Here is a 20892-nt window from a genome sequence, read left to right as displayed (position 1 = left end):
GTGAGCAACGTTTTCTCACTGATGGGCCCCATCCGTGGCTTCCACTCCCTCTCATAGTCTGCCAGAGCCCGGGAGACAGATCATCTTCGAGGAACAAGGTACGGCATTTGCCTAATTGTTACTGTCTGTCTGAGAACGTGAGGCTAGTTTAGCAGCAACAGCAGTTGTGTTTATGGGCTATACCTGTTCAGTAGCTTCGTGTCTTATTTTTGCAACTATCCCAACTGCACAGGTGACAGGGATTTAAAACCTCCCTTAAAAACTTAAGTAATAGGGACCTTAGTGTATAATTATTATTTATTCTTTTTATAATTCACTTACAGTGCAATAAAACTACCCAGTGCATAAGAGACAGAGTAAGATTAATGCCCCAAACATCTGAGCATACAAGCTAAGATAAAGAAAAATACTAATACTATTTCAGGACTAAATGGTGTTTTTTATCAAGAGAGATCTCAAAGCCATTTACAAAGGTGAGTAATCATCATAATGCCCATGTTACAGAGTGAGTAACAGGCACAGAAAGATGTGATGAAAAATAGTTCCAGATATACTGTGATAGAACAAACAAAATGTCACACACAATAACCTGTGTTAAAAGAACATTACTAAGATTGCGAAGTCAAGCACCCCAAAGTTGGGAAATACCAGATTTAAGGTTTCCTGTACAACATTTTGTGCACAGGCATTATGATACAGTCTTTAATTACATGATCACATACTATTTTTTCCCACAGGACCCAGTTCAGTCAGTCCCAGTTCTCCCACATCCTGGCTCCTCATCAGAGCTGTCTCCCCTCCCCCTACACCTCAATCTCCTTGTCCCACTGGGTCTCAGTCCAAGTCTCCTTGCCCAGCCTGCACTCCAGCTCCTCATCCAATCTCAATTTCCTCCCACCTATTGGCTCCCAGTCCCCCCTGGTTCCCTCCCTGGCTCCCAACCCCAGTCTCCTTGCCCAGCCAGTCCCAGTCTCACCTTCCACCCCAACACCAGTCTCAGTTTCCCCCTCCCCGCCTGCCTCCATTCCTGTGCTTCCCAACTTCCTAGGCTCCTTTTCCAGATCTACTCCCTCTGCCAGGTTCAGCTCTTGTCTCCTCTGTCATTCAATCAGAAAGCTACCTCCTCCACCTGCCTGGGCCCCAGCAGTATGGGGGGAGGAGGGAGGGGTCATTTAGAGCAAAGGCTAACCAAGCTCCCTGCTCTCAGATCAGGTGTCTGGACTGTCACAGCACACAGCAGCCCAGAGCTGCAACTGCAGGGCAAGTCCCGCTCAGCCCCAGGGAGAAGTAGGCTCAATGCTGATGGAATCTTATGGGAATTCAGCAGCTAAAGTCTGTACTGAGCATGTGCAAAATTTGATTTTTCAAAGGCTTATAATAAGTTAGCCAGTTTTTTGCAGCTTTCATGGGGACAACAAATGGTATGTGCCTGAGACAAAGGCCACCCCCCTGCCAAATTTTGAGTTCCTGGTTCAAAGCATGAGGGCGGTATAATTTTTCACACAAAAAAGTTGCCAGAATTTTTTTTAACAAGGGAAAACAAGCATATTTTCCCCTAGCCTCATTCTCAGAAATGGCTGAACCATTTTGTCTGAAATTTTCCTAAACAATTCAGCCTAAGGTAGACCCTAGCATGGAAAATTTCCCTCCAAACAGTTAAAGTCTGGCCAAGTTTGAAAACAAGGCATTGTAATGGGAAGTGTCATGCAACTTTGATAACAGGTTGTTCTTTCAGCCTCACCTATAGCACCAGCAAAAATATATATCCGCTATACTACGTGAAGAACATACATATGGCACACGATAGACACAGTACAACAGTATATACATAGGGCACAGTTAGGCATGAGCAAAATAGAGTGGCAGCAGCTGAGTGAAGAATACCTAAGTCATCCAACTTATGTAGCAAGTGATGGCTCAGACAGGCTAGGGGCAGCATGAGAGAATGTGCATTGCCTCTTTGAGGGGGCACATATAATATATGCCGTCGTCTATAGTAGAAATGCATTTCATTTTCAAGATTTCAGAGTAGCAGCCGTGTTAGTCTGTATTCGCAAAAAGAAAAGGAGGACTTGTGGCACCTTAGAGACAAACCAATTTATTTGAGCATTAGCTTTCGTGTAGCTCACGAAAGCTAATGCTCAAATAAATTGGTTAGTCTCTAAGGTGCCACAAGTCCTCCTTTTCTATTTTCAAGATTGTTGGCTTATTAAAGTATATGTCTGCTTTTCTATGCAGGACGATAGTTCTCTGACCTAAAAGAAACAAAAAGAACGAGTAGTACTTTCTAAGGTGCCACAAGTGCTCCTCGTTCTTTTTGCTGATACAGACTAACACGGCTACCACTCTGAAACCTAAAAGAAACAGAAACTTTATCCCAAGCAAAGCCATGAAGAGCAAACTTGCCTCCTGAATAACCTCCTTGCTGCAGCTTACTTCTGCACTTTCATAAGACCAATGTGCTAATGCAGCAGGGAAAGTGAAAAAGGAGACAGCTGGCTCTCAGACAAAAGAGCAGGCGGACAAAAAAAAGTCCATGTCTTTTTGACAGTGTTTCCTCTTTTCTTTCAGTGGATTGTGAAAGATTCATTTCTGAGATGAGCTTTGAGTCTTAAAGTTTAGTTAAAGCCAGAAAAATAGGTGTACCAAACTTCATCCCTGGTGCAACTCATTTGGTAGACAGGGAATGAATTTGGCCCACCATGTAAGAACTGGCACCTTCTCACTCAACATATTTGCCCCGTGAGTTATATCTACTCACTGTATTGATTTAAACAAGTTTTAAATCCAGTTACCATTGCAGTGCTCGTACGGCTATGGGAGAGTTAGCTGGAGCCTGTTCTGTTCACATAGTGCGCCCACCACTGTGATGTGACTGCTCCATTCCATTTTTAAGATATCCTTCACTTTGTGGGCAAACAGTACCACAGCCAGCAGTATGCTACCTAAACAAGACGAGTTCATGGATGAAGAGCAAATGGCTGAAAAAGCACTGGGAAGTGGAGGAAAACCATTCCAAAGAACTAACGAGTATCAGATCATAACCCAAAATCAAGGGTGTCTGCCTGCAGATCATGAAGATGGTATGAAGCTTTGGAATACTTTGACATTCCTCGCGGATACCAGATATCAAAATAACCACAGCTGCTAACAATGCTTCTTCCACTTAGCCCTGGTCTACACTAGGACTTTAGGTCGAATTTAGCAGCGTTAAATCGATGTAAACCTGCACCCGTCCACACAATGAAGCCCTTTATTTCGACTTAAAGGGCTCTTAAAATCAATTTCCTTACTCCACCCGACAAGTGGATTAGCACTTAAATCGACGTTGCCGGCTCGAATTTGGGGTACTGTGGACACAATTCGATGGTATTGGCCTCCGGGAGCTATCCCAGAGTGCTCCATTGTGACCGCTCTGGACAGCACTCTCAACTCAGATGCACTGGCCAGGTAGACAGGAAAAGAACCGCGAACTTTTGAATCTCATTTCCTGTTTGGCCAGCGTGGCAAGCTGCAGGTGACCATGCAGAGCTCATCAACACAGGTGACCATGATGGAGTCCCAGAATCGCAAAAGAGCTCCAGCATGGACCGAACGGGAGGTACGGGATCTGATCGCTGTTTGGGGAGAGGAATCCGTGCTATCAGAACTCCGTTCCAGTTTTCAAAATGCCAAAACCTTTGTCAAAATCTCCCAGGGCATGAAGGACAGAGGCCATAACAGGGACCCGAAGCAGTGCCGCGTGAAACTGAAGGAGCTGAGGTAAACCTACCAGAAAACCAGAGAGGCGAACGGCCGCTCCAGGTCAGAGCCCCAAACATGCCGCTTCTATGATAAGCTGCATGCCATTTTAGGGGGTTCAGCCACCACTACCCCAGCCGTGTTGTTTGACTCCTTCAATGGAGATGGTGGCAATACGGAAGCAGGTTTTGGGGACGAAGAAGATGATGATGAGGTTGTAGATAGCTCACAGCAAGCAAGCGGAGAAACCGGTTTTCCCGACAGCCAGGAACAGTTTCTCATCCTGGACCTGGAGCCAGTACCCCCCGAACCCACCCAAGGCTGCCTCCTGGACCCAGCAGCCGGAGAAGGAACCTCTGGTGAGTGTACCTTTTAAAATACTATACATGGTTTAAAAGCAAGCATGTGAAAGGATTACTTTGCCCTGGCATTCGCGGTTCTCCTAGATGTAGTCCTAAAGCCTTTGCAAAAGGTTTCTGGGGAGGGCAGCCTTATTGCGTCCTTCATGGTAGGACACTTTACCACTCCAGGCCAGTAACACGTACTCGGGAATCATTGTACAACAAAGCATTGCAGTGTATGTTTGCTGGCATTCAAACAACATACGTTCTTTATCTCTCTGTGTTATCCTCAGGAGAGTGAGATATCATTCATGGTCACCTGGTTGAAATAGAGTGCTTTTCTTCAGGGGACACTCAGAGGAGCCCATTCCTGCTGGGCTGTTTGCCTGTGGCTAAACAGAAATGTTCCCCGCTGTTAGCCACAGGGAGGGGGGAAGGTTGAGGGGGTAGTCACGCGGTGGGGGGAGGCAAAATGCGACCTTGTAACGAAAGCACATGTCCTATGTATGTAATGTTAACAGCAAGGTTTACCCTGAAAGAGTGTAGCCACTGTTTTATAAAATGTGTCTTTTTAAATACCGCTGTCACTTTTTTTTTCTCCACCAGCTGCATGTGTTTCAATGATCACAGGATCTTCTCCTTCCCAGAGGCTAGTGAAGATTAGAAAGAAAAAAAGTCAGACCACCATTCTGCATTTGCTCAGCCTGTAGTTGAACAGCTCCTGACTACTGTCCAGGCTGCCTGTGTACGGCTTCATGAGCCATGGCATTAAGCGGTAGGCTGGGTCCCCAAGGATAACTATAGGCATTTCAACATCCCCAACAGTTGTTTTCTGGTCTGGGAATAAAGTCCCTTCCTGCAGCTTTTGAAACAGACCAGAGTTCTTGAAGATGCGAGCATCATGCACCTTTCCCGGCCATCCCACATTGATGTTGGTGAAACGTCCCTTGTGATCCACCAGAGCTTGCAGCACTATCGAAAAGTACCCCTTGCAGTTTATGTACTCGGCGGCTTGGTGCTCCGGTGCCAAGATAGGGATATGGGTTCCGTCTATGGCCCCACCACAGTTAGGGAATCCCATTGCAGCAAAGCCATCCACTATGATCTGCACATTTCCCAGGGTCACTACCCTTGATATCAGCAGATCTTTGATTGCGTGGGCTACTTGCATCACAGCAGCCCCCACAGTAGATTTGCCCACTCCAAATTGATTCCCAACTGACCGGTAGCTGTCTGGCGTTGCAAGCTTCCACAGGGCTATCGCCACTCGCTTCTCAACTGTGAGGGCTGCTCTCATCTTGGTATTCATGCGCCTCAGGGCAGGAGAAAGCAAGTCACAAACTTCCATGAAAGCGCCCTTACGCATGCGAAAGTTTCGCAGCCACTGGGAATCGTCCCAGACCTGCAACACTATGCGGTCCCACCAGTCTGTGCATGATTCCCAAGCCCAGAATCGGCGTTCCACAGCATGAACCTGCCCCATTAGCACCATGATGCATGCATTGTCAGGGCCCATGCTTTCAGAGAAATCTGTGTCCATGTCCTGATCACTCACATGACTGCGCTGACGTCGCCTCCTCGCCCGGTATCGCTTTGCCAGGTTCCGGTGCTGCATATACTGCTGGATAATGCGTGTGGTGTTTAATGTGCTCCTAATTGCCAAAGTGAGCTGAGCGGCCTCCATGCTTGCCTTGGTATGGCGTCCGCACAGAAAAAAGGCGCGGAACGATTGTCTGCCGTTGCTCTGACGGAGGGAGGGGCGACTGACGACACGGCTTACAGGGTTGGCTTCAGGGAGCTAAAATCAACAAAGGGGGTGTCTTTACATCAAGGAGTATTTCAGGCAGGACTTCACGGAGGGTTCCAATAAGAAATGGTGCACCTAAGTTATCATTCTTATTGGAACAAAGAGGTTAGCCTGGCCTCTGATTGATACATGGCTAGATTTACCTCGCTGCACCTTCTCTGTGAGTGACTGCAGTGTGACCTAGAGGAATGAGTCCCCTAGACAGGGGAGGAGGCAAATGAGTACAAAACAAATCTGGTCTATTTCTTGTTTTGACCCACTCCATCTATCTTTTACATCTTTGGCTGGCAGCAGACGGTGCAGAAGGACTGCATGCCATCCACATCTCATGGCTGCTCGGCAGAAGATGGTACAGTACGACTGCTAGCCATCCTCATCTCTTGCCTGCCTGGCAGAAGATGGTACAGTACGACTGCTAGCAGTCCGTATCGCCTGCCCGCTCACCATAAGACGGTTCAATAGGACTGACTGCAGGACTAAAGAGAATGACCTGGTCAAGTCACTCCAAATTTAGTCCCTGTGCCCATGTCTGTCCAGGCGCTCCCAGCCGACGTGGCCAGGAGCACCTCGGACATGACGATGACGGCTACCAGTCGTACTGTACCGTCTGCTGCCACAAGGCAAGGGGTTGCTGCTACTGTGTAGCAATGCCATACCGCGTCTGCCAGCACCCAGGAGTCATAGGGTGACGGTTACCTGAGCGGGCTCCATGCTTGCCGTGGTATGGCGTCTGCACAGGTAACTCAGGAAAAAAGGCGCGAAACAATTGTCTGCCCTTGCTTTCACGGAGGGAGGGAGGGAACGGTATGTACGATATGTACCCAGAACCACCCGCGACAATGTTTTAGCCCCATCAGGCATTGGGATCTCAACCCAGAATTCCAATGGGCAGCGGAGACTGCGGGAACTGTGGGATAGCTACCCACAGTGCAACGCTCCGGAAGTCGACTCTAGCCTCGGTACTGTGGAAGCGCTCCGCCGAGTTAATGCACTTAGAGCATTTTCTGTAGGGACACACACACTCGAATATATAAAACCGATTTCTAAAAAACCGACTTCTATAAATTCGACCTTATTCTGTAGTGTAGACATACCCTTACATTCCACCCAGACAGATGCTGACTTGGCTCTGGTGACCCTTGTATTTGTCACCTCCAGGCTTGATTCTTGTAACACGCAGCACCTGGGGCTGTAAACAAGAAGCTGTGGAAACCCTCAGGTCGGTCAGAATGTGGCAGATCCCCTGCTCAAGCTTTCTGAGTTGATGTGCACACACTACCCTGGTTTTCCAGTCACCTCCCCAATGCCTGATTGAATGCTGCAGATCAGTTACAGTGTTTTCCCCAGGAATTGAAATTCGGGGGGGGGGTTGAATTTACAGGAGGGGGGGGGGCGTCAGGGCCGAGGAGGGGTGAGACCATAAGGGTGAAGGTGGCTCTATGGCACCATAGTAAAAACTGAAAAATGTTTCATGACCATTTAATTAGATTTAACTCATGTTTTAAAATCATCACAAAAATTAAAGTTGGCTACTCAAGCCTTCTATGAAGCACTACATCTTCATCCTTCTTGGTTTCTTGTTATAATTTTGCACAACTCTGTTAATGAACTTCTTGGATGCAATGCGTTCATCTTTGGTGGTTTCTCGTGTGTCCAGTACTTCCATTCCTTCAACTGATATGCTCATTAGATCATTCACAAGATCAGACAGGAGACTTCTTTCAGAAGACAAAGTTCTATTCAATGAGGCAAAAGAACGCTCAACTGTAGCTGATGTGACTGGGAGTAACAAGAGATGAATTCCTACTTCTTGCATCCCATGAAACATAGCACAAAGATCGGGTCAAGCCACTAGTGATGATAAAAAAGAAGTTGAAGTCAAATCTTCATTCATTGTTCAAATTCTCTATTCTGTCCTGAGCACATGGCAGCCCCATTGCTGGTAGTGCCTCACTTCACTCAACTGTCGGTGTTCGATAGGACAGGGATCTGTAAAAGCTACACAGAGGTTGAGTAGAATCTGTAAGTCGCTGATGTAGATTTTTAAGAATCAAGTCTGTGTACCTTTTCAGTTGTCTTAACAAACACTTCTTGTCCTCTTCACTTAAGGATTCGATATAAATGCCTTCATTACTCAACTTCTGGACTGAAGTCTTTGCTTCTTCCATGCTTTTTCAATGATAGCTCTCTGATTGATCCAAATGTAGCTTCTATTGCTGGACAAAGATTTACTACTGTTGTAGCAGATGCCTGGATGGCATTGTTTAATGATCCAAGTGGTTTCAACAGTAGACTTATAAGGGAGAGAATGGCAATAGTCTTCTCTGAACGTAGTAGCAAAAGTAATCCACCAGCCTCACACTACTTAGATCCATCCCATCTTGGTAGATACTACTTTCCAAAGCCAGTAATAATGGCTGGAGTAATTTTAAGACAACAGCCAAGGATCACTCATGAGAAAGCCAGAGGGTTTTCCCAGGTTGGACTAATTTGAACTTCAGTCCCAGTGTATTTTCTATATTTTCCATGATATTCAGTCTTTTTGGACTCTTGCTGAAAAAAGAATATAATGAAGACATTAAATTTATAGCTTTTTAAATGTCTTTTGAAGAGTCTGCAGCTCGTACTAGCGCTAGTTGGAGTAGATGGCCTCTACAGTGTGTATAGGAGAGATTAGGGTTACACTTTTCTCTGAGCAAAGCTTATACTCCACCATGTCTTCTAGAGAAGTTTGCAGCTCCATCAAATGCACAAGCAGCCATCTGTTTGGGGTCCAACTGACAAGCATGTAACTCTTCTAAGATGTGGGTTGTCACAGATGCAGCCGATGTGTCTTCTATAACTTGAACATCTAGAAATGCATCTACTGGCCAACCACTGACATCAAGATAACGGACACAATGACTTAATACTTGATGTGCATTTGCATCATTGCATTCATCAGCCGGTATGCACATTTTTTTTGTGGTGAGAGAATTCTTCACTTTTTCAGTAGTTGAGTCTTTCACTCTTGCACCACATGCTTCTAGCCAGTCAGTTGAGTTTCTGGCAGAAAGATAGTGAGCATTTGCTGGTCTTGTTCAGAACCAGTGTTCAACCTCAGGATGAACAAGTGACAATGAACTTAACATTGGCCTCCAGTTTGTAGTGTGTGGTATCTCTTGCTTAAATAGAAAGTATGATGCCACAGCCATGTTTGTTCGCATGAACTGTGTTGTGTCTCCAGCATTCTTAACAGCCTCATTAACACTCACCGGTGTTGTCCTTGGTCAGTGGAGACTCAGAGTTCAGAGGTGCTTTCACATGAGTTCACCTCCCAGGTGGGGGGCAAGAAGGAACCTTGTTCCTCCAGCTGCTCACTGTTTGCTCTTGCCACTGTTGTTCCTTGTGCCACTGTTCACTCCATCGCTTTGTTGCCAATGGCCCTGCACCATTTGCCACTGTGACCTCTGCGAGTTGGTCTCTTGAGGTTCCACCCAGCTCTCAGTGATTTCAGCTGAGCTCTCAGTGGGGGAACCTCACTGCTAGTGCAGACTGGGCCGTCTCTTCCACAGAAACACTGTCCCACAGCAGGTCTAAGCACTTAGACCTGATTTTCAGTAATTTCAGCTGTAGTGGTCACTTAACAAAATAAAAAGAAAAGGAGTACTTGTGGCACCTTAGAGACTAACCAATTTATTTGAGCATAAGCTTTCGTGAGCTATAGCTCACTTCATCGAAAGCTTATGCTCAAATAAATTGGTTAGTCTCTAAGGTGCCACAAGTACTCCTTTTCTTTTTGTGAATACAGACTAACACGGCTGTTACTCTGAAACTTAACAAAACAAAAGACTCTCTATGGAGCCTAATCAGCTCTGTCTTTAAACAGTGGAAAGGGGCAGGCCAAACAGTACTTCTGACTCAGGTAGACCATCAAGCAAAACACCTGTCCCCACCCTCTCTCTTGATGCCCTCAATCAGCACAGGCTAAGTACAGTTCTACTGCCCTTTACTCAGACAATAAGAACAACTACATTTCATTACCCTTCACCCGCCCTGCCCCCTCCTGCATTCAAGTGATTTGTAACCCAACCCCAGCCAAAATCTATCACTTGGGCAACACAGTTCTGTTTGCTGGATACCTAGGTAGATTAGGTGTGACTGTAAATACAAATCTGGTCCTGAAGCCTTTCTCCCCAGCTCATCACTAGCTGTCAGGGAGAGCTCATTTAGACTTTGCTTACAAATCATAATTTGAAATTATTAGGTTGGCCAACATCACCAAAATGAATGCACTGACATTGTCATAAAGAATAACAGCTGTATAAGGAAGCTAGTCTATGTTCATACTTTTCAAATCTATTATACTTTTTCAGATATACGTATTTTATCACACACTGTATATGCTTTTAAAGTGTGTATTAATGTTTCAATTTCAATTCAAATTTCCAGTCACTAAACAGGAATCACTGCATGTAACTAGTTCACAAAACTGGGAGGGGTGTTGGGGAAATTCACGGGGAGTGTACATCTCTCCCCCCCCCCCCCGGAGTGGTGTGGGGTAATCCCATCCTCACCCTCGGTCTAGTCCCTTTACGCTGGATTCCAGTGGCGTAAAGGGACCCTAACGGCCTCGGTTCCAGCTGGAGGAGGATTCCCCTGGCTCAGGTACTGTAGCACACAGCCACAAGGCTATCCTCTAAGGACTCCCCCTTAAGTCACAAGCCCTGGCTTAAAGGGCTCATCAGGGGCAGGCTGCAGACTTTCCAGGCAGTGCTGCTGCCCATAGAGTAGCCCAGGGAGGCTCTCATAACTAACACAGGTGCCAGGTTTAAATTACGCTGGAAGCTGCTCTGGCCCCCAAAACTGCCCAGGATCAGGTGTGTGCAAAGGTGGCCGAAAGCCATGTTAGAACTCCCTCTGCCTGGGATGCAGGTTCTGTGCTGCATCTCTTAGGTTGCGTCTACACTACAAGCTAGGGGTGTGATTCCCAGGTCATGTAGGCATACCTGTGCTAGCTCTCAAACTAGCCGCAACGTAGCCACGGTAACACAGGCAGCAGCGGTGACATGGGCTACCCACCCTGAATACATAGCCACCCTGAATACATAGCCAGAGGGTTACGGTGGATTTGTACTGGGGATGGAGAGTGTCGCACAGGCGGCAGCTATTATTTTTAGCACACTGTTACCATGAGTATGTCTCCTCGATCTGGGAATCACGCCGTCCTCTCAAGTGTAGGCACAGAGAGAACAGAAGCTCCCCTCAAGTCCTGATCTTCAAAGCTTTCAGTGGGTTGAGTCCACCCTATTTTAGGGACACCTCTCTCTGACATAAGCCTGAGCTTTCTCACAATAAAATAAAGCCCTTCTATCTTTTTGTGGATAGGGGACAGAGAACTAAAGAGAAGGTAACCATTTTAAGTGAGTGGACTTTGCAAAACACTCAGTCAGATATCACAGTGATGAGTGTGGTATAAATGCATAACGTTACATTAGAACAGATAGCTAAGAAATATGCCATCAGCAAAATTCACAGCTAAATTCAGCCCGCAGACCCTTTATTACTGGTAATGACACAAGAGTCAGAAAGAACCCAGCTGCAATGCTCAGATCCCAAGCAGAGTGTACAGTGCCAGCAGTTAGGGGGGAAAATATTTCCTTTTTTTTCCCCTTAACAGAATGTATCTGAGCTTGAGATCAATGAAATGGATTAAATATAGAGTCCTACCGTCTCATTGAACTAAATGGGGTTGCATGGTCATAACTGGGAGGGGAATTTGAGTCAATCACTGTTCTGACTTTAACTGTACTTCAATTACCGTAAAGTCCAAGTATTAAAAAAAGCCCTATTATAGTGCATCCAAACACTGGATTCTTCCTTGCCATGCCTCCAATTGTATCCATTAACAATCTCTCTACAAGGGAACTCTCACGTGTAAATTAATGAAAAGACTCCCATTCCCATTGTCTCTTAGTAACTGTAATCTCTCCAGCAATTTAAGGGAGCCAGACTCAAGTACTGGCAGAAGGGATGACAGGTTCTTGTTTTTTGCCTGCTGTCAAAAGCCGAAAGCCTTAGTTCTCCAAGCATATGTCTACACTTTGAGCTGCGGGTGTGATTCCCAGCTCAAGGAGACCTATTTGCACTAGCTCTCATCAAGCTCGCATGCTAAAAATAGAGTGTAGTCACTGGTGCGAGTGGCAGGAAGGTCTAGCCACACCAAGTACTTCCCCAGTCTAGGCACATACTGTGGGCAGCTAGCCCCTCCCACTGCTCACAATGCTGCAACTACACTCTACTTTTATCATACAAGTTTGACGAGAGCTAGCATGGGCATGTCTCCTCAAGATGGGAATCATACTCCCAGCTCAACATCTAGACGTATCCAAGAGGCAAGTGAGCAGTGTTTAAGTGGATAGAGTTTATTAAAAAACAAACATACAACAAAAAACAACCTAGAGTTGAGGCCCCAGTCAAACCTTGGATCTGGGCCCAAATCAAAACACCTGATCCAAGACTTTAAGGAGTTTGAAATATGGATCTCGATCCAAATTTTGAGCCCATCTCTATTAAAAAATAAAATTCTTTAGAATGGTGAGCGGAAGAAAAGGATCATTGGAAAATCAGGATGGTCCTGTAAACATCATTACTTTGATACCACCTATTAAATTTTCAAGACTTCTTGATCGTGACTCACCCTTTCATACATATTATTTTGGTCTCTGCTGTTGCCATGAACACATCTGTAAAACTCCATAACTCATAAAATTATGAATTTCTTTTATATATGGTCAGGTATTTCTACTTGCTCTTGTGAATTCCATATAGGTGAGCAGGGGAGAAGAAAAATATATATATGAATGAATAATAAAAAAGGGATAAAGACCTGATTTTAACTAGTACTTGCTTTCCTTCCCCCTCCTCTCTGCCCCCAGTCTATTACACATCCAGTTCCAGGAAATACAAACAGACCATTTCAACTTAGAACATTTCAGAGCATCAAGTTACTGGGAAGGGGAGACATTTTTATTCCCCAGAGCCTCAAGCCATTACCACCACAAAGCTCAGTCAAATTGCAGCAGCTCATACTCCACACCATGTGGCTCTGCAGTACCCCCCCCAACATTTCAACTTGTCTTGGTGGGGTGAGGACTCCTGCAGCTCCACTGTCTGAAATGGCCCTGTCCTCAGTACACGAGCTTCTAACAGGATGTCTGCATGTGACTCCCCATGTCCTGCTCACTGGCAGGCTCACTTTTCTTTCACCCATTCAAAGGGATCTTCCTTCCACAGGGACAGTTGTTTGGCTCCAAATCAAAATGTTAACATTCTTTTAATTCTGTTAATTTATATACCCAGACTTTGGAGTTTTGTAATTTTCCACTGCGGAGTGCGGGAGGCTGAGAAGGAAATTTTCAAAAGCATAAAGTCAGTGGGAATTGGGCATCATTTGTACCATTGCAAACCTCTGCCTGATTAACTATGAACTACAAAAGAGAATTTAATGAAGATCCTTATTTTCAGTGTTCTGGGCTGTTTATTCAGCATTCCTGCCCTGATTTGCCGCGAGTGGTGTTTGGCAGACTATACTCACTTACAGAAATGATATGCCCCTTCAGGCCATGGGCAGAGTCTGCACACTCGATCACAGCACTCAGCTGAGGGTAGCCCACACCTGTCTTAATCCGGGTGGTGCACACAGAACCTAGATGAAAAGAAAATAAGATCAAAAGAATGTAGCCAACAGGCTAGCAGAAAAATTTTTCTGTTGATTTTTGTTTCCACAACAGAAAATTGGGTTTTAGCCTAAATGAATATTTTTTAAACAAAAAGTGTCTGCCTTCTATGGAAAATTTTAATTTTTCATCATAAAACAACATCTGAAAACTGAAATATTTTGATTCTGAAACACTGCCACAATGGCTCATGGGAGTTATAGTTCAGATGCCTCATATCCCCTTTCCCTTTTATTGGCCAGACTCCCAAGTTGGACTTCCTTTCCTATAATGCACCACTATTGCCAGGGACTCCCATGATGTACTTCCCTCTAAGAGGAAAAACCTCGCCTTGCGGGAGATGTAGCCCAACCAGGGAATTGACTCTATAGAAAAGAATGCTAGCATGAAGCACCAAAACTACAATTCCTGTGAGGTTTCAGAGTAGCAGCCGTGTTAGTCTGTATTCGCAAAAAGAAAAGGAGTACTTGTGGCACCTTAGAGACTAACAAATTTATTTGAGCACAAGTATTCGTGAGCTACAGCTCACTTCACTGGATGCATTCAATTTTTTTCCACTGAATGCATCTGATGAAGTGAGCTGTAGCTCATGAAAGCTTATGCTCATATAAACTTGATAGTCTCTAACATGCCACAAGTACTCCTTTTCTTTTTGTGGATACAGACTAACACGGCTGCTACTCTGAAACCTGTCAGTTTTGTAAAGCAGTCAAACAAACCCAGATTCCAAAGCCCTACTCAACATATACAAGCAGAAGGGAACTACTGGAAAAATAGCAACTTCCACTGATCTTTCACAGGAGTAAAGATATTTAAACAGTGACTGATTTTTCTGAAAACTAGTTGGAAAATTAATTTAAATATAACCTTCACTGTAACTATTTACACTTCAAAGCCTCAAGCTTTATAATTTATCAAGGCAGTTTTCTTTGAAACAGGATGGGAGTTCGTCTGAGTAAAAACCTCAAGATTTGATCTTCTGTGAGTGAACTTTGTTACGTCTGCTTCTAGGCTGGATTACAACTGAAGATCTTTTCTGACAGGTCTCCCAGCAGAGAGTATAGTGCATTCACTGTTAATTGTCTCCACTTAGATACCACAGACTAAACTATTTCTGTGATAATTCACCTGTACGGTAGTCATTACACCTCAACATCTCTGCTGTTTGCATGTAAGGTATCTTATGGTTCTCCTACATTCTACTGTTCTGCACACAACTGCAAGCCTTTGCAGCTCTCAAATTATCTGTTCACGGAGTTCATTACATGAGCTAACTCTTTTAATCAGTGAGTGCTACACTGGTCATCCGACTGACACTTTCAAAATTAAACCCAGTCTTATCTGGTTTTACATTTCCCTTTGCTTTGCATTGCGGTCCAATGGCCAAGCCCTGAATCGGGCCTTAGAAGAACTGCATTCTGTTCCCAGCTCTGCTGCTGACCTGCTGGATGACCTTGGGCAAGTCACTTTGCCTCTCTGTGCCTTAGTTTCTCTATCTGTAAATTGAGGCTAATGATACTTACCTACTGTGTTAAAGTGCTCTGAGAGCTACCAATGACAAGCGCTGTATGAAAGATAGGTATTACTAGAGCAACTATTTTCTGCTTTCCGTTGAATGCTCTGGGATGTTTATGTCTAAGTGTTTTCTAATGGTCTGCAATCACAGCTATTAAAAAACAACAAAGCAGGCTTCTATGAGAAGGGGAAAGGTAAATGGGAAGACACAAAAGAACCAGGCACACCCTTGTTCAACAACCAACATCCAGCGACTGAGGGTTTGCCAACACCAAAAAAAAAAAAAAAGATGACGACGACCCACAGCAGCGAGTGCCAGAGCCTGAGATCACAAAGCTCACATTCTGGGGGCTAAAAGTAGCAGTGTAGATATTTGGGCTTGAGTTGTAGCCCCAGGTCTGAAACCCTCCCCTGGTGGGTTTCAGAGATCAGGCTCCAGCATAGCCCAAATGTATAAACTGTTATTTTTAGCCCCATATCAGGAGCCCTAGTCAACTGACTTAGGCTTTGAGACTCATGGCCACAGGTCTTTTCTTTGTAGTGTAAACATATCCTCTAAGCACTGGTCTACACTAGGAATTTAGGTTGAATTTAGCAGCGTTAAATTGATGTAAATCTGCACCTGTCCACACGATGAAGCCCTTTTTTTCGACTTAAAGGGCTCTTAAAATCAATTTCCTTCCTCCACCCCTGACAAGTGGATTAGCGCTTAAATCGGCCTTGCTGGGTCGAATTTGGGGTACTGTGGACACGATTCGACGGTATTGGCCTCCGGGAGCTATCCCAGAGTGCTCCATTGTGACCGCTCTGGACAGCAATCTCAACTCAGATGAACTGGCCAGGTAGACAGGAAAAGAACCGCAAACTTTTGAATCTCATTTCCTGTTTGGCCAGCGTGGCAAGCTGCAGGTGACCATGCAGAGCTCATCAGCAGAGGTGACCATGATGGAGTCCCAGAATCGCAAAAGAGCTCCAGCATGGACTGAACGGGAGGTACGGGATCTGATCGCTGTATGGGGAGAGGAATCCGTGCTATCAGAACTCCGTTCCAGTTTTCGAAATGCCAAAACCTTTGTCAAAATCTCCCAGGGCATGAAGGACAGAGGCCATAACAGGGACCCGAAGCAGTGCCGCGTGAAACTTAAGGAGCTGAGGCAAGCCTACCAGAAAACCAGAGAGGCGAACGGCCGCTCTGGGTCAGAGCCCCAAACATGCCGCTTCTATGATGAGCTGCATGCCATTTTAGGGGGTTCAGCCACCACTACCACAGCCATGTTGTTTGACTCCTTCAATGGAGATGGAGGCAACACAGAAGCAGGTTTTGGGGACAAAGAAGATGACGATGCTGATGAGGTTGTAGATCGCTCACAGCAAGCAAGCGGAGAAACCGGTTTTCCCGACAGCCAGGAACTGTTTCTCACCCTGGACCTGGAGCCAGTACCCCCCGAACCCACCCAAGGCTGCCTCCTGGACCCGACAGGCGGAGAAGGGACCTCCGGTGAGTATACCTTTTAAAATACTATACATGGTTTAAAAGCAAGCATGTGAAAGGATTAATTTGCCCTGGCATTCGCGGCTCTCCTGGATGTACTCCCAAAACCTTTGCAAAAGGTTTCTGGGGAGGGCAGCCTTATTCCATCCACCATGGTAGGACACTTTACCACTCCAGGCCAGTAACACGTACTCGGGAATCATTGTACAACAAAGCATTGCAGTGTATGTTTGCTGGTGTTCAAACAACATCCGTTCTTTATCTCTCTGTGTTCTCCTCAGGAGAGTGAGACATCATTCATGGTCACCTGGTTGAAATAGGGTGCTTTTCTTCAGGGGACACTCAGAGGTGCCCATTCCTGCTGGGCTGTTTGCCTGTGGCTGAACAGAAATGTTCCCCGCTGTTAGCCACGGGGAGGGGGGAGGCAAAATGCGACCTTGTAACGAAAGCAGATATGCTATGTATGTAATGTTAATAGCAAGGTTTACCCTGAAAGAGTGTAGCCACTGTTTTATAAAATGTGTCTTTTTAAATACAGCTGTCCCTTTTTTTTCTCCACCAGCTGCATGTGTTTCAATGATCACAGGATCTTCTCCTTCCCAGAGGCTAGTGAAGATTAGAAAGAAAAAAATGCACTCGTGATGAAATGTTCTCTGAACTCATGCTGTCCTCCCACACTGACAGAGCACAGACGAATGTGTGGAGGCAAATAATGTCAGACTGCAGGAAAGCACAAAATGACCGGGAGGAGAGGTGGCGGGCTGAACAGAGTAAGTGGTGGGCTGAAGACAGGGCTGAAGCTCAAATGTGGTGGCAGCGTGATGAGAGGAGACAGGATTCAATGCTGAGGCTGCTGGAGGATCAAACCAGTATGCTCTAGTGTATGGTTGAGCTGCAGCAAAGGCAGCTGGAGCACAGACTGCCACTACAGCCCCTGTGTAACCAACCGCCCTCCTCCCCAAGTTCCATAGCCTCCACACCAGATGCCCAAGAACGCAGTGGGGGGGCCTCTGGCCAACCAGCCACTCCACCACAGAGGACTGCCCAAAAAACAGAAGGCTGGCATTCAATAAATTTTAAAGTTGTAAACTTTTAAAGTGCTGTGTGGCATTTTCCTTCTCTCCTCCACCACCTCCCCTGGGCTACCTTGGTAGTCATCCCCCTATTTGTGTGACGAATGAATAAAGAATGCATGAATGTGAAGCAATAATGACTTTATTGCCTCTGCAAGCGGTGATCGAAGAGAGGAGGGGAGGGTGGTTAGCTTACAGGGAAGTAGAGTGAACCAAGATACGGGGGGTTACATCAAGGAGAAACAAACAGAACTTTCACACTGTAGCCTGGCTAGTCATGAAATTGGTTTTCAAAGCTTCTCTGATGCGCACTGCGCCCTCCTGTGCTCTTCTAACCGCCATGGTGTCCGGCTGTGCGTAACCAGCAGCCAGGCAATTTGCCTCAACCTCCCACTCCGCCATAAACGTCTCCCCCTTACTCTCACAGATATTGTGGAGCGCACAGCAAGCAGTAATAACAGTGGGAATATTGGTTTCGCTAAGCTCTAACCGAGTCAGTAAAGTGCGCCAGCGTGCTTTTCAACATCCAAATGCACATTCTACCACCATTCTGCACTTGCTCAGCCTGTAGTTGAACAGCTCCTGACTACTGTCTAGGCTGCCTGTGTACGGCTTCATGAGCCATGGCATTAAGCGGTAGGCTGGGTCCCCAAGGATAACTATAGGCATTTCAACATCCCCAACAGTTATTTTCTGGTCTGGGAATAAAGTCCCTTCCTGCAGCTTTTGAAACAGACCAGAGTTCCTGAAGATACGAGCGCCATGTACCTTTCCCGGCCATCCCACATTGATGTTGGTGAAACGTCCCTTGTGATCCACCAGAGCTTGCAGCACTATTGAAAAGTACCCCTTGCGGTTTATGTACTCACAGGCTTGGTGCTCCGGTGCCAAGATAGGGATATGGGTTCTGTCTATGGCCCCACCACAGTTAGGGAATCCCATTGCAGCAAAGCCATCACTATGACCTGCACTTTTCCCAGAGTCACTACCCTTGATAGCAGCAGATCTTTGATTGCGTGGGCTACTTGCATCACAGCAGCCCCCACAGTAGATTTGCCCACTCCAAAATGATTCCCAACTGACCGGTAGCTGTCTGGCGTTGCAAGCTTCCACAGGGCTATCGCCACTCACTTCTCAACTGTGAGGGCTGCTCTCATCTTGGTATTCTTACGCTTCAGGGCAGGGGAAAGCAAGTCACAAAGTTCCATGAAAGTGCCCTTACGCATGCGAAAGTTTTGCAGCCACTGGGAATCGTCCCACATCTGCAACACTATGCGGTCCCACCAGTCTGTGCTTGTTTCCCGAGCCCAGAATCAGCGTTCCACAGCATGAACCTGCACCATTCGCACCATGATGCATGCATTGGCAGGGCCCATGCTTTGAGAGAAATCTGTGTCCATGTTCTGATCACTCACGTGACTGCGCTGACGTCGCCTCCTTGCCCGGTATCGCTCTGCCAGGTTCTGGTGCTGCATATACTGCTGGATAATGCGTGTGGTGTTTAATGTGCTCCTAATTGCCAAAGTGAGCTGAGCGGCCTCCATGCTTGCCTTGGTATGGCGTCCGCACAGAAAAAAGGCGCGGAACAATTGTCTGCCGTTGCTCTGACGGAGGGAGGGGCGATTGACGACATGGCTTACAGGGTTGTCTTACAGGGAATTAAAATCAACAAAGGGGGTGGCTTTACATCAATGTGTATTTCAGGCAGGACTTCACGGAGGGTTCCAATAGAAATGGTGCACCTAACTAATTGTTCTTATTGGAACAAGCAGCTTGGTCTGGCCTCTGATTGATACATGGCTAGATTTACCTCGCTGCACCTTCTCTGTGAGTGACTGCAGTGTGACCTAGAGCAAATGAGTACAAAACAAATCTGGTCTATTTCTTGTTTTGATCCACTCCATCTATCTTTTACATCTTTGGCTGGCAGCAGACGGTGCAGAAGGACTACAAGCCATCCACATCTCTTGCCTGCCTGGCAGAAGATGGTACAGTAGGACTGCTAGCCATCCTCATCTCTTGCCTGCCTGGCAGAAGATGGTACAATACGACTGCTAGCAGTCCGTATCGCCTGCCTGCTCACCATAAGATGGTTCAATAGGACTGACTGCAGGACTAAAGAGAATGACCTGGTCAAGTCACTCCAAATTTAGTCCCTGTGACCATCTCTGCTCAGGCGCTCCTGATCGACCTCACAAAGGCGACCAGGAGCACCTCGGACAGGACGATGATGGCTACCAGTCGTACTGTACCGTCTGCTGCCACAAGGCAATGGGTTGATGCTGCTGTGTAGCAATGCAGTACCACGTCTGCCAGCACCCAGGAGACAGACGGTGACGGTTACCTGAGCGGGCTCCATGCTTGCCGTGGTATGGTGTCTGCACAGGTAATTCAAGAAAAAAAGGCGCAAAACGATTGTCTGCTGTTGCTTTCATGGAGGGAGGGAGGGAACGGGGGCCTGACGATATGTACCCAGAACCACCCGCGACAATGTTTTATCCCCATCAGGCATTGGGATCTCAACCCAGAATTCCAATGGGCAGCGGAGACTGCGGGAACTGTGGGATCGCTACACATAGTGCAACGCTCTGGAAGTCGACTCTAGCCTCGGTACTGTGGAAGCGCTCCGCCGAGTTAATGCACTTAATGCACTTAGAGCATTTTCTGTGGGGACACACACACTCGAATATATAAAAACGATTTCTAAAAAACCGACTCCTATAAATTCGACCTAATTTCGTAGTGCAGACATACCCTAAGACACAGGCCCGAAGGGGTAGGAGACAGAAGAAAAGAAATTCTAGCTCTATATCCCAGATAGCAATACCAGGGAAGTGAACAAGGAAAAATACAAAAGACTTATGAAATCCTGTGGGATCCTCCCACACAGATTTAATTTACCCTAGAAAGTGCTACAGTGATTGGCAGCTAAGAAACCATTAACATACACATTACAACTACTAAGTATTAATGCATCATACCTTTGTACTTAATGCTTTTTTGTCCATGGATCTCAAAGCACTTTAAAGAGGTGTGCAAGGCGGCAATCTGATTTTAATATCGTTTTATAAATGATTTAGTGATTTGCACTATGTTTATTAGGCAGTAGATTAAATAAAAGTGCCTACCCTGAACAATATATCCTCAGGAGACTTAACTGAGATGATTCAGCGTGTCTTTTTTGTAACAGGATGCGGCAAGTCTC

General features: G+C 46.1%; 1 protein-coding gene across 7 annotated transcripts in view; it reads right to left on the bottom strand.

Annotated features, from left to right (window-relative positions):
* Positions 1-20892, bottom strand: part of GMPR (guanosine monophosphate reductase) — a 73379-nt gene that overhangs the window by 25909 nt on the left and 26578 nt on the right. For all 7 annotated transcript variants that reach the window (XM_073331987.1, XM_073331981.1, XM_073331984.1 and 4 more), the window contains one exon: positions 13470-13576. In XM_073331987.1, coding sequence (XP_073188088.1) covers positions 13470-13576 — 107 coding nt within the window. The remainder of the gene's footprint in view (positions 1-13469; positions 13577-20892) is intronic.

This window comes from Lepidochelys kempii, chromosome 2 (assembly GCF_965140265.1).
Source record: "Lepidochelys kempii isolate rLepKem1 chromosome 2, rLepKem1.hap2, whole genome shotgun sequence".
Lineage (NCBI taxonomy): Eukaryota > Metazoa > Chordata > Testudines > Cheloniidae > Lepidochelys > Lepidochelys kempii.
The sequence above is the reverse complement of the archived record's forward strand: the minus strand, read 5'-3'. Positions and strand labels throughout refer to the sequence as shown.